This window comes from Argentina silus (genome assembly GCF_951799395.1).
Source record: "Argentina silus genome assembly, chromosome: 11".
Taxonomy (NCBI): Eukaryota; Metazoa; Chordata; class Actinopteri; order Argentiniformes; family Argentinidae; genus Argentina; species Argentina silus.
In genome coordinates, this window is record NC_139665.1 from 15,653,968 (window position 1) to 15,666,961 (window position 12,994).

At 47.9% G+C, this 12,994-nt stretch overlaps 1 protein-coding gene across 2 annotated transcripts in view; it reads right to left on the reverse strand.

Moving 5' to 3' along the window:
- The window catches only part of LOC310812307 (dolichyl-diphosphooligosaccharide--protein glycosyltransferase subunit STT3B), a 60,802-nt gene extending 48,014 nt beyond the window's left edge, over positions 1 to 12,788 (reverse strand). For both annotated transcript variants that reach the window (XM_083680808.1, XM_083680809.1), the window contains exon 1: positions 12,346 to 12,788. In XM_083680808.1, coding sequence (XP_083536934.1) covers positions 12,346 to 12,602 — 257 coding nt within the window. In that variant the 5' untranslated portion in view covers positions 12,603 to 12,788. The remainder of the gene's footprint in view (positions 1 to 12,345) is intronic.
- Positions 12,789 to 12,994: the final 206 nt, after the last annotated feature.

Below are 12,994 nucleotides of genomic sequence, written 5' to 3' on the forward strand. Positions count from 1 at the left end.
CAACATGTGAGGGGTGTGAGGCCTGTTACGAGACAAGGCACGGTAAAACACTGACTTCTGCCGAGTATAGTACTGCATCATGGCTCTGGGGCAGATCAGACTTATGTTCATGACCATCCTCCATTTTTACATTTTTTACATTTAGCAGACACTTTTATCCAAAGCGACTTACAATAAGTACATTTGTCTAAAGAAAGTGAATCATCGATACATCAGTAATCATAAGAAAAAATCGATGCTTGGACCAGGTGCCCTTGGCAGTCACAATGCTAGAAGAAGGAAGGATTAGCCAATCAACTTAGCGAACAAGCTATATTTTTGAAAATGGACATTGCTGAATCAGTTTTATTTTTCCTGGAATTGTAATTCAGTTGTTGGAACACTGCCCACGTAGGGATCAGTGAAATGGTTGGGCTGTTCCGTATTGAGCTGCCTTTTGACCGGTTGGGAGTGTGGGCAAACACGTTACAGGTCTCCACCCCTCGCTAAACACACTTATCCTCGAATTTCCCCAGGCTTTACGAACAAGGTGACAACAGTCCCAGGGGCCATCCCCTCCCCTCCCCTCCCCTCCCCACTGTCCTGTGGTTCTCCATGGCTGCCCCCTCCCTGCACTGACTACCTTACCCTACCCTTCTCTGCACTGACTACCTGCCTCTGCACTGGCAACTGCAATGTTTGATGACCGAGGTGATTTGACAGGAATCTGACAGCCTCGCCTTCCTCTGGCTGTCACACAACCACTATGTATCCCAGCTGTCTGTCATTATTCTAGATACCCCTCCCTCCATCCCTCCCTCCCTCCCTCCATCCCACCACCCCTCCCTCTCTATGTCTGTCTGTCACTCTTCCAGACACCCCCCCCTCTCTCTCTCTGTCTCTCTCTCTGTCACTCTTCCACATATACCTTCCTCCCTCGCTCCCCTCCTCACCCATCTCTATCATTTTCATCATCATTTACACTGTCATCCATCCCTCCATCCCTCCCTCCATCTGGTTGTCTCTGATGCCCTATGAGCAATGTGGACAGGCAGCCCTGGGTGACTTCCAGACAACCCTTCATCCTCTTCTCCCTTCGTCCCTGTATCATCCTCTACTCAACTCCCCTCCCCTCCCCTCCCCTCCCTCTGTCTGGGTGTCTCTGATGCCGTATGAGGCTTGTAGACAGGCAGCCTTGGGTACCAGTGTCCTTGACTGGCTGACTGGCAGGGGATTTGATTTGGCAGCCAGAAACAAAGACATTGCCTGAAACTGCGAAAGAGAGAGAGAGAGAGAGAGAGAGAGAGAGAGAGACACAGAGAAAGATAAAGAGAGAGACATGAGAGATGGGGGGGGGGGAGAGAGAGAGAGACTGAAGACTGAGAGATAGATAGATAGATAGATAGATACGTGCAAGAGTGTGAGTGGTGTGTGTGTGTGTGTGTGTGTGTGAGAGAGAGAGAACCACCGCTCTATAATAAATGTGACAGGTTGAGATGAAGTCATCCCTTTTCAATGCGACAGGGATGAACACAATCACGCTGACGCCTCAAACAATGACAGCATCTGCAGCAGGCCACCGAGGGGGCAGCTGGGAGGGAACACACAGACGCCCAATGGCAGGGCTCGAAATGGGCAGAGCGCCGCGGCCTCTGTGACAGTGCCAAAAGGATTGTGTGTGTGTGTGTGTGTGTGTGTGTGTGATGCCTTTATTGTGTGTGTGTGTGTGTGTGTGTGTGTGTGTTCACAACAGACAAGCAGCAGAAACAGAGCCTGCGCCCATCTCTAGGGTACACAACACAACACACAGTACATCAGCCTCCAAGGCCCAGTGCAAACCAGCCAGCATAAAAACGCCATCCCTGCCTCCATTCTGCCATTCCTCAGGCAGGCAGGAACCAGAACCAGACAAGTCGAGCCAGCTGGGCCAATCAGCTCGCCAGAGAACCAGCCAAGGGGCCTATGAACAAGCACGGAACCTCGGCCAACCAATCTGCTCGTGAAATCCACCAGACACAGAATATGCCAGCTAATCACTCACTGGAACTCCCAACCAGCCATCAAGTGAATACACAACCAACCAACCAACCAATCAATCAACCCAAACACCACCACAGGACGACTAGGGGCCTGTTTGATTCTAATTATCGCCCAGTGTCCAGGGTCATTCTGTTAACCAAAAACCCACGAGTGTAAGACATTTCTTCAAATTTCTCTGCCTCATGAGGAGCGAGGATAATGAAAGTTAACAAATGTAACAAGTAAAGGTTTTGGGGGAGTTTTTCAGTTGTAATTGTTATAAAGTAGCAGGGTTCTCCCCGGTATTTTTGAACAGCGTGGTGCAGGATTATATCATCAAAAACCGACACACATTTATTCATGTCAAACTGCGCCAAAAATACAGCTAAAATGCTGAATTCACTGAGGAATATCCTAACTCTTTCACTTTCGCTTTTAACAGCAATGTGGTTGGCGATCAAAGATTGTTACTCTTACATCACTGAATACATAGTTTAATTTGCCTTGAAATGTTTACAAAGTGCCGCCGTCAAGTTGACAGTGCCATGCAGCACCACTCTCACACTCTTTGGGGAGAACCCCTGAGTAGTCTTTGTGCATAGAATTGTATGGTTTGTGAAATTTTACGATCAAAGGTTTGAGTCCCGGCATAATTCTGTTACCGTGGAATTTGCCCGTAAGCCATGCTGTGGAAAGCTGGCTTTAAGCAATCCAATCACATTAGGTCAGTGATTAAGGAGGGTAGGAAGGCAGGGAGGAGGAATTTCATGTATTCAAACATGGCATTTGTCCCAACCTTTACAATAACCTTTGCTTTTACAGCCCTTTGGAGACATTCAGATGTACCTGGACTGCTGCTAGAAGTGAGGCACTCCGTTAGAAGGTCATCAGAGCTTGGGTGGGCGAATACGAAAGCAGGTGATGGATGACAACAACAACAACAACAACAACAACAACAAAAAACGACGATGAAGAAAAATACAATCGACTGATAATGCGGTTTTTGGACAATTGATTTTCTTTGTCTGTTCCTCCATCAGACTGGTTACCTGGCAGTGCAGCCTCCTCCTTTCTTTCTCTCTCCCTCCCTCCTCTGCTTCATCCCCCCTCCCTCCCTCCCTCCCTCCCTCCCTCCCTCCCTCCCTCTTTCTCTGCATGCAGGTAATCTCCCCCACAGAGAACCTGCTGCCTGCTGTCAGTAAGAGGCCAAAGTGTGGGGGAAAGCAAAAGGTCCCCTATAACCCCCGTCTCTCCCCCGCTGATCGCTGGCTGTCAGAGCCTCCTGCACCTTAAGACCTGCTTCAGGGTTGACGAGATGAAAAAAATAAAAGGAGAAAGAAAATGGCCGCAATGTTTGGAGGTCAGAGACAGTGCAGGAGTCCACGGCCACGGCCTGGGCCTCTGCCAGGCTGGTTACTCACTGCTCCATGCTGAGGATACCAACCATTACCAGCCTCTCTCAAGAGGAGAGGAGAGCCCAGCCAGAATGATATCTAATCACCGGGGCAACAAGAGCCTTGCTTTACTTTCTATTTTCGTTTCCTCAGGCCCTAAACATCAACGGACCGGGTCCCTTTGACTCTGACCAACATTCTTGCCCTAGATTCTCTCTCCCTCTGATCTCTCTGGGGTGTGTGGGGGAGTAGGGTTGAAGGTTGAAGTACTGGCATCCAGTACTGCCCACTCTACCAACACAGGGCAATTATTCTGAGAGGATGCACACAGTCTCACACACGTGCCTACAGTCTCACAAATGTGCACACACACGGTCACGCACACACACACACGCGCACACTCCCGCCAAAGACACACAGGCGGTAACAGTAAAACCCGGGCAGCGATGAGGTCTCCGATGAGGACACAGTGTTTGGTGTGTGTTGATGTGCGTGGGGGACGGATGGGTTCCGCTGGTCATGGAACAACAAGTACAGCTGTACAGTCAAGAGTCTGACGCGCAGCGGACCATCCAGAGACGGAGGAGCTGTCAGAGGACAGGAGGAACACAACCCTGAGCCGCTGAGATGTCAGTGAGAAGAAGTAGCCAAGAAGAAACAGAAGAAAGTGTTCCTGGGAGTTGGTTTGTGGTTGTGTGTGTGTGTGTGTGGGGGGGGGGGGGGGGGGGGGGAAGCTTGGGGAGTTCTTGGCAGGATATTTCCGTACAGGTTGTGTGAGCGATACGTTTTATCCAGTCCCACTAGTTCTCTTTTTCTCTCTCTCACACACACACCGAACACACGCATACACACTTTTTCTGCAGGCAGACACTGATATCCTGGGCCGCCAGGGCCTTAGAGGTAAGCAATTAATCACGTTAACAAACACCCTACTCCTGGCTGCCCTGCTCCTCCATCACAGCGACAAGTGGTGCACGGCCTCTACGTTGCTGACAGAAAGAGCCTCTCGTTAGGCCACGCATACACACACACACACACACACACACACACACGCACACACACACACGCACACACACACACACGCACACACAGGCACGCACATACAGGCACGCACATACAGGCACACACTCATACAGACACACATACAGACACACACACGCATATGCAGGCACACACTCATACAGACACGCATACAGACACACACACACGCATACAGACACACACACACACGCATACAGGCATGCACACGCAGACACACACAGACACGCATACAGGCATGCACACGCAGACACACACAGACACAGACACACAGACTCGTTAGGGCAGCCTCTGTAACACACACTCTCACAACCACACAGAGAGGTTGAACTATGTATAATTAATATGGGAGGAAACCGAGACGCCGGCAATCTCCAATTCAGCGAGAGTAACTCAACCCCACACCCACACAGAGTTGTTGCCTTGCCCTGAGAATGGAAACGTCAATAACAGGCTCTGACACAAAATCTCCTTAACATTATTCACATTGATAATTCAAAACCCTGCAACAACGGAGGCTGAAGTCAATGAAATACACATGGAGGTAAGACCAGGATTAGAAAGACGAAATAAATAAACTAACACGGGAATGCAGGTCCTTTCGTAGTCGAGAGAAGGAGAGAGACTCTGCGTGCGTGCGTGCGTGCGTGCGTGCGTGTGTGTGTGTGTGTGTGCTTATGCTTGTGTGCGAGTGTACTCGGTGTACCCGGCATGTGTGTGTGAAATCATCCGAAAAACAAACCAACCAACAGAAAAAAGAAAAAAAAAGAAAAAAAAAGCTGCTTATATACAGACAGAGCTTTTTATCGTATTCCCTAGTGGCTCCCCGGGGCCCTAAGCTCTCTTTCCTGCCAGCTCAGCGCCAACGCATGCCCACCGCAGGTGCCCAGGGACGGATCTGTCACTGCCTGCACACTGTGGCCATATCACACACACGCACGCACACACGCACGCACACACGGGCACGCACAGGCACATGCACACACACAGGCACATGCACACACACAGGCACATGCACACACTGCACACAACCCCCTGGAGAGGGCCATGCTGGAAACGGAAGTTAATCGTGAGCTTAGCATCAACCTCTTTGCTTGAAGACAACAGGATAATAAACTAAGTGCTGCCGTGTGTGTGTGTTTACGAAAATGCATGTTTTTCACCACTGTATGGTAGGATAAAAGGCCACAAAAATAAGGCTTCCGTTCAACTAAATGTCATGACTTTTGGACATAGGGTTCTACAAATATACACATCAACATTTTCATTTGTGCTTTATAAGTCAATTCTGTGAGACATTTTGTTTCTCATTTTGTGTGCAAATGTCATATCCATCATGCTAGAATTGGGCCTAAGAGCAACAAACAGCAACAATGTAGAGGCCTTCATCATCATCATCGTCATCGTCACACAGCTGCATGCGTCATCTAGCCTATATGAGTTAAGAATCTGCCAATACAAGGTCAGCAGAAGCTGTGTTATTCAATTACTTGATTCAACAATCATGACGATCTATGATTCTTACCAATCAGTCACTTCTAAGATGAGTCCCAGCATAAGGAACAAGTTCAAGGCAGTTTGAATTCTGGAGTACACTTGACTATGTCAGCTAATGGAATTGGAAAGTTGAAGGACCACAGGTCTGATTAGGTCAAATCAAACGTTGTTTTGCTGTGCTGTGCTGGGCACTCCATCAGGAAGGAGAACGGAGTAGTTTCAATAAGTTTGCCACTGCGGGTAATCAGATACCCTGCACTGAATATTTCATTAGCAGCCACTGGACAGATGGCTGCTTTAGGAGATGCTGCAGGGAACAGCCTAGGCATACTGATCTGCGTGCCTCTATCAGTCCGGTAGTAACACTGTTATGACTCTAGTGATTGTGTTGACATGCCGTGAGTGATGCGACAATGGTATGGAGTTTGAGTTGAGCGGTTTGTGTTATTATACAGGTGGAAAACTGTTCAGCCCCATTACTTTCGTCCAATCTTTAGTCCGGCAAGGAACTCGTCCTCAAGACGCTCTGCCACGGCGTCAGCAGTTTCCAAGTAATCCACCTTGATACGTCTTCAGTTAACGACATGAAGGGTGAAAAAACAAAAGCACGGAACACAAACCCCCAAAAAGGATCAAGCTCGTTCAGCACAACTGCTGCCAAATGGACTCTTAACAACAGGTTCTGCCACAGCTCAGAGGACATTAAATGTTCATTTGTCAGGGAGCGGCTGGTGCCAGCGCGTCATTGGAGAAGATACATGAGCATAGGGGCTGCATCTAATATTCAAGCTCATCATTTCAATCCCAACAGGAGGTTAGACGGCTTGAGCGGAACGGCAAGGGAGGAACAGTCACTCCCTCACCCTCATTGTCACTCTTCTGAGTCTCACAGGAAGAGAAGGTAGATTAGTGAGGCTACTCGCCGTTCACTGTTGGTCCGAACATCGTTGCGCTTTCTAACAGAGACTCGCTGAGACTCATTGTCGCCTTCAACGCGGTTCGTTCAGCGACCAAAGTCACGGCAATTAATCAAATGTATTTGTAGGGCACTTTTTACATAGACAAATGTCGCAAAGTGCTTCGCAACAAGAACAACGCGAAACATTATGAACAATAAATACAATAGAAACAATATTAACTAACATTGAACCATAGACCCCCCCCCCCAAAAGCCAAGCAAAAACCTCCCCAGAAGGGAGAAAACCATATGGCACAGTGGCATAGTGAGATAAGCAAGTGTGCTCTCGTTCGCCAGTATTGCTTCAGGTTAAATCCTCACGTGATATCTCACATCTGATCGCGAATGAGAGGTTATAGCTGTAGACATATGGTCTGTGTTTGTCTGTCTGTCTGTCTGTTTGTGTGTTTGTGTGTGTGTGTTTGTGTGTGTGTGTGTGTGTGTGTGTGTGTGTCTGTTTGTGTGTGTGTGTGTGTGTGTGTGTCTGTTTGTGTGTGTGTGTGTGTGTGTCTGTTTGTGTGTGTGTGTGTGTGTGTGTGTGTGTGTGTGTGTGTGATATGCCCATAACCAGGGCTTATCAGTCCCAGCAGATAGGTGGGCTGCCCAACGGATGTTTCGATCAATAGAGGGTTAATCAAGTTAAGCCTAGCATAGCATCCAGCACAACCTGGTTGCCTGGCAAAGAATCTGCCAGGCTTTCTCTACCTTCCACACTGTGAGCGAGACGGGAGTTGGACAGATCAAAGGCAGATCAGACAGATCAAGTCTATCCTGAGCTCAAGCTCTGGCCCTGGCAAGGAGACACACCTAGTGTATGATATGGCACCCTGAAGGAGTGTGTGTGCAGCTGTGATTGTGTGTGTGTGTGTGTGTGTGTGTGTGTGTGTGTGTGTGCACGTTTCACTGGATATAATCAATTTTTTTCCCAGTCAATAAGCCAGCCAGATGTTAGCAGAGACTTGAGAAGAAATCAGCCTTGGGAGAGAAATGCAGAAGCTGCTTGGCAAATATTGAACAAATGAGCTAGATATGCCAGAGGGGTTGAAGAAAAAGTGTAGTAGGAGTTGGCTTCAGCTCAGGCAGCCATGCCACCCTGCATCCCACTGCTGGCTTGTCTGGGAAGCTAAGCAGGGTCGATCCTTGGGGGGGGGGGACCAAAACAGGCTGCTGGAAGTGGTGTTGGAGGACAAAGTAGGTAGCACTCCTCCCTCTGGTCTAGGGAACCCAATGCCCCAGGGCAGTGAGTGGGGCAGTGCTCTGCAGAGGTTGCCGTGCTTTGGATATGACATTAGACCAAGGTCCCGGTTCTCGAATTGTAAAAAAAAAAAAAAAAAAAAAAAAAAATGCAACAGTAGGCACGTTAATGCTGGTGTCCTAACAACGGCCTCCATTCCTTCATGGTCAGCTAATCACCCCTGATTCCTAATTGGCATGATTCTCTCCTCACCTCTCCACTGACAGCTGATGTGTGGTGAACTTTCTGGCTCATAATGGTTGTCGTGGCTGCTAATAATTGGTAGTGATGAGGGGAGTTATCGCTTTGGGTGTCTTCAAAGGCTTAGAAATGCACTCAATTATTATAATTACTATTTTTAGGCTATACTATTTCAAGGTTTGCGGTTTGCCTTGCACTTTTAACGGTATGACTAAAGATGTGCTTTCTCTAACTGTTGAAATGATCAGTGAGAATGTTTTGACAAGCACGATCAATTCTAAAATGTAGACAATACTTCTCGTCAAAACAAGCCGCTGATAGTGTTTCAGTCATGCATGGACCAGATGAGACGTATAGGCTAGGCCTAATTTCTTAGCCAAGGACTACTTGTATTAGGCTAGTGAGTACTATCCACCAAATGTTATCTTGCAGACACATTCAAGAGGAGAGCAGTACCTGATAACAGACTAGTATTGCCACTAGTCCACAAATTACAATTTTGCTGTTGATGAAAAAAAACAATCTCACTTTTTTCTAATTGCCTGCTGTTTGATGTAGGCCTCATGGTGAGTTTCAGGTAACTGAAACTCAACAGAAATCACAAATCAAGAGTGGAATTTTAGCATCAAGGCAACCAGGATCAGCAACCCAGACAGTCCATCCTATCAGCTGCAGGGAATGTTTTGTCTTCACAAAAGCTGTGAAGTTTTCCCATCCTCACTCAAGTACAACACCGTGATGACTTATTGATCACAAGCATCCGGATGTTCAGAGTGACAAAAGAAGCTGAGCCACATCAGACCAATACTAAATAAACTAGGTCAAAATGTCATGAAAGGGAATTGATTTGAAGAGGAGTATTCTTTGGACAAAGGCCTTCTATAAATAGCAGAATAAGAGCCAGGCCTATACAAACACATGCAGCAGCCCTGACACCGAGTCGGGTTAATGGATGATACAGGAGGTGGTGCTGTGAATGATGTCACCGTCCTTAGATTACTGGGTAATGGCGCACACACAGACATGCACGCACGCACGCACGCGCACGCACCTCCCTCACCGAGGGGCTGGGAAACCATGTGACCATCCTGGTTATTAAATAGAATGCAGCTCTCTGGTATTTCCAGTTTTAAACTGATCTTACTTGTCTCGCCACTCTCTGACCTGATCTGAAGTGCTTCGCTCTGCTCTCTTAAGAGGGAGGAGGGTCCATATCCATTTGGCTGATGGAGCTTCTCTGGTGGTCCTTTATGTGAAGACATTTGATACATGCCACTCGACACATGATGATGTGCTGTTGTGTGTGAGAGAAATAACAGGCTACTGCTTGTAAGAATGCACCCAATCAATAATCCCAGCAGCACCGTAACATAGATGAGGGCATTTCTCTCTGAACTCAGGAGATCATGTTATTATGAACCTTGTAATTGACATGTGGTGACCCACTTAAACTCCCAACCACCTTGTCTGTTTCACACACACACATTTAATACTGAACAAGCGGGCAAGTGATTTATATAGCTATGGAATTTGCACGGAACTATTGACTTCTCATATTCGCCTGGGAGATTAAATAATAATGATGAATCATCAACTTGACTGGAGCCAAACATTACATGGAGAGGAGCCTGATGAGTCAGCGCATGCTAAAACATAGGCATGAAGTGCCAAAGAATGTGTTCATATTCATTACAAGATTTGGCCGCTTTATAATAACCATTGGCAGTACCGGTGTCGGGCAACTTTTGACTCTTGTTACCTTGCCATCTCAAAATAAGCTTTAGTTTAGTATAGTTTTTTCCATTGTCAGCAGTAGCCTAATTACTAAACACGCTGGACTGGCAATACCATCTGCTCTATTTTCAATGTAGACTGTACACTCCTAATGTGATCTGTACCTCACCTGTTCCGGCAGGCTTTTAATGTATAGGGCTGTATGGTATGTATGTTCTGTGACTGTCCTCCTTTATTTTTATTTTTCATTTTCTATTTGTTATATTTTTGACATGTAAAGTGCTTTGAGTCCATGAGAAAGTGCTATACAAATTGTATGTATGTATTATTATTATACGCTTACTCAACCTTTCCTATTATCCCCCCCCCCCCTCAGGACCAGAGATCCTGAAACCACACACACACACACACACACACACACACACACACACACACACACACACACACACACACACACACACACACACACACACACACACACACACACACACACACACACACACACACACACACACACACACACAGAGCAGTGGTGCACTCCCATCATTGTCACAGTGCAATCAATGATGAATCCATGCTGGGCCCTGGCCTTCACCTAAATGGCATCTTTCTATCTGAGGGACAGATGTCAGGCGTAATGTAAGTGCCAGGGACAGGCAGGCCAGGGACAGGCAGACCAGGGACAGGCAGACCAGGGACAGGCAGACCAGGGACAGGCAGACCAGGGACAGGCAGGCCAGGGACAGGCAGGCCAGGGACAGGCAGGCCAGGGACAGGCAGGCCAGGGACAGGCAGGCCAGGGACAGGCAGGCCAGGGACAGGCAGGCCAGGGACAGGTAGGCAACCGTTAGTCTGACGTGTGTGTGTGTGTTTAAGATACTAGATGTTACCCTGGAAACTGAACGCCTTGTGGAGCAGACTTGCAGGAGGAGATGGAGAGATGTCGTATGAGGACATTGGTGGCAATGAACTATGTTTTCACGATGGCACAAACAACATGTACCCCATGCTATTATTGCTGAAATGAGCTGCAGCTGCATGGAAGTGTCTGGTGAACAAGATTACGTCAGCACTGACCTGGTGTGACAAACGAGGAACCAGAATACAATCGTGAGAATATTCCCTATCGCGCAGATCCTCTTCTCAAACAGAGTGCAAACCCAACAACTCAACCCTCTCTCTATACGGATAAGTAGTACCCCCCAGACTGTTTTCCTGCGTTCTATCAGCAGAAGTAAACACCCTTGATACAACATACATGCATGCATACACAGCCAATTACTCGTTACTACACAGCAATGACCTTAGCCCTAATCCAAGACGGTCAGACACTAACCCAAATCATAATGCTATTTAACTACACATTTGTACCCTTATTGTTACACTGTGTTGTGCTGTTACACTAAGTGCAATACTAGTTCGCGTAATCTAAAGTGTTACCGCGAATATACATTGTGCTGTGGTGGACGGGCTGCATGTACCGGCTATACATTGGATACATAGCGATAGCCTACACAGTACCGTATGCTTACAGTAAAAAAAACGCCCTTGCGGTGTCTTTTGAATGGGACATCACACAGAAAAGCTCGTTTGATAACAACCCCGCGAATGAATGGACGTTCCCCCTCTCAAACACAGAAGTGTAGACCGTTTTGACAGTTGCACAATACGAGAATAATCCTGCGTGGGCTTGGCCAAGACAAACCGAGTGGAGACGTTTCCCTTTGCCTTCCGGGTTTTAATCCTACTGTCACAAGCGCCACGTTCACAATCAATATTTGGCACAGTTTGTGTCAGGCAGTGTCCATCTTTGCAACATCACACCTCGAACGCACTAACAGCTAACATGAGTAAAATATAAGAACTATCTGCGTATTTTCTGAAGTGTCATTCATTCATTAATTGTAGAAAGCGGCAAGCTTTCATTACACAACACATGGTAGGTACTGTTGCAATGTGCTAGCTAGAGTAGAAGGCGTATAAACCATATCTAGCAGGCACGATGACAGACAGCGGCACAGTGAGGAAAAGTTTGCCGGCGGGGAAGTTCTCCACTAACTGCATGAGGTCAGAGGGACACATCACAAGACTCTCACTGCTAGCTTCAATCGTGGACAGTAAAAGAGAACGACAGCAATTTAGCTCGCTTACTTACTGGCTAGAGCAGCGACTTTGCATGCACAACATACAGATAGCAATCTGACAGGCAACGCTAGCTTGTCTGTTGCCACTAGCAACTTGCCTAGTCACTCACGCAGCAGCTTACATGCTAACTGCTAGCATATACTCACCACGGATCAAACTCGTGGATGATGCTCTCGAACCGGATCACTGCGAAAAGTCTAGAACTGAAACCTGCCAACCAGGCCAGGAAAAGAATGGTAAATGACAGTAAGGACTGCCACCCTGCTGGCTGTGTCAGCCCGCCAGAAAGGCCTCCTTTGCCCCCTCCTCCACCAGCGGCGTTGGGTCGGCTGTTCCCATGCAGTGGGCCCCCGGCACTCGGGGACGCTTTGTGCTTGCCGTCGGTGGCTGTGTGCTCCGCCATATTCTGCGTGGTCTGCACCGCGGTGTCAGTCGGTATAAAAGAGCGCCCTCCTGCCACGCTCCCCGATCTGCGTCCCGTTAGTTCCTCTCTGGCTTTGACGTGGTTTTCTCTCCCTATCTGCGCTGCAAGTCCAATGGCCTTTATTCACAGTCGCTCGCAAGAGCCACCATTACGTCCCGTGTCGTAGCCGACTGTACAGTTGCACACTCACGCTATTGCAAAACTGAACGCGATTGATTGCCGATGGGGAGGGATGGAGTAGGCGGGACTACAGGGAGCTCTGACAGCCTCTCACAGAACGACAGGTACATGAGGGCGGAGCGTAATATTGCTGACCCGCTGGATATTCATAAACCGGTGAAGTGCAACGATGACAGACGTGGTATCCTATA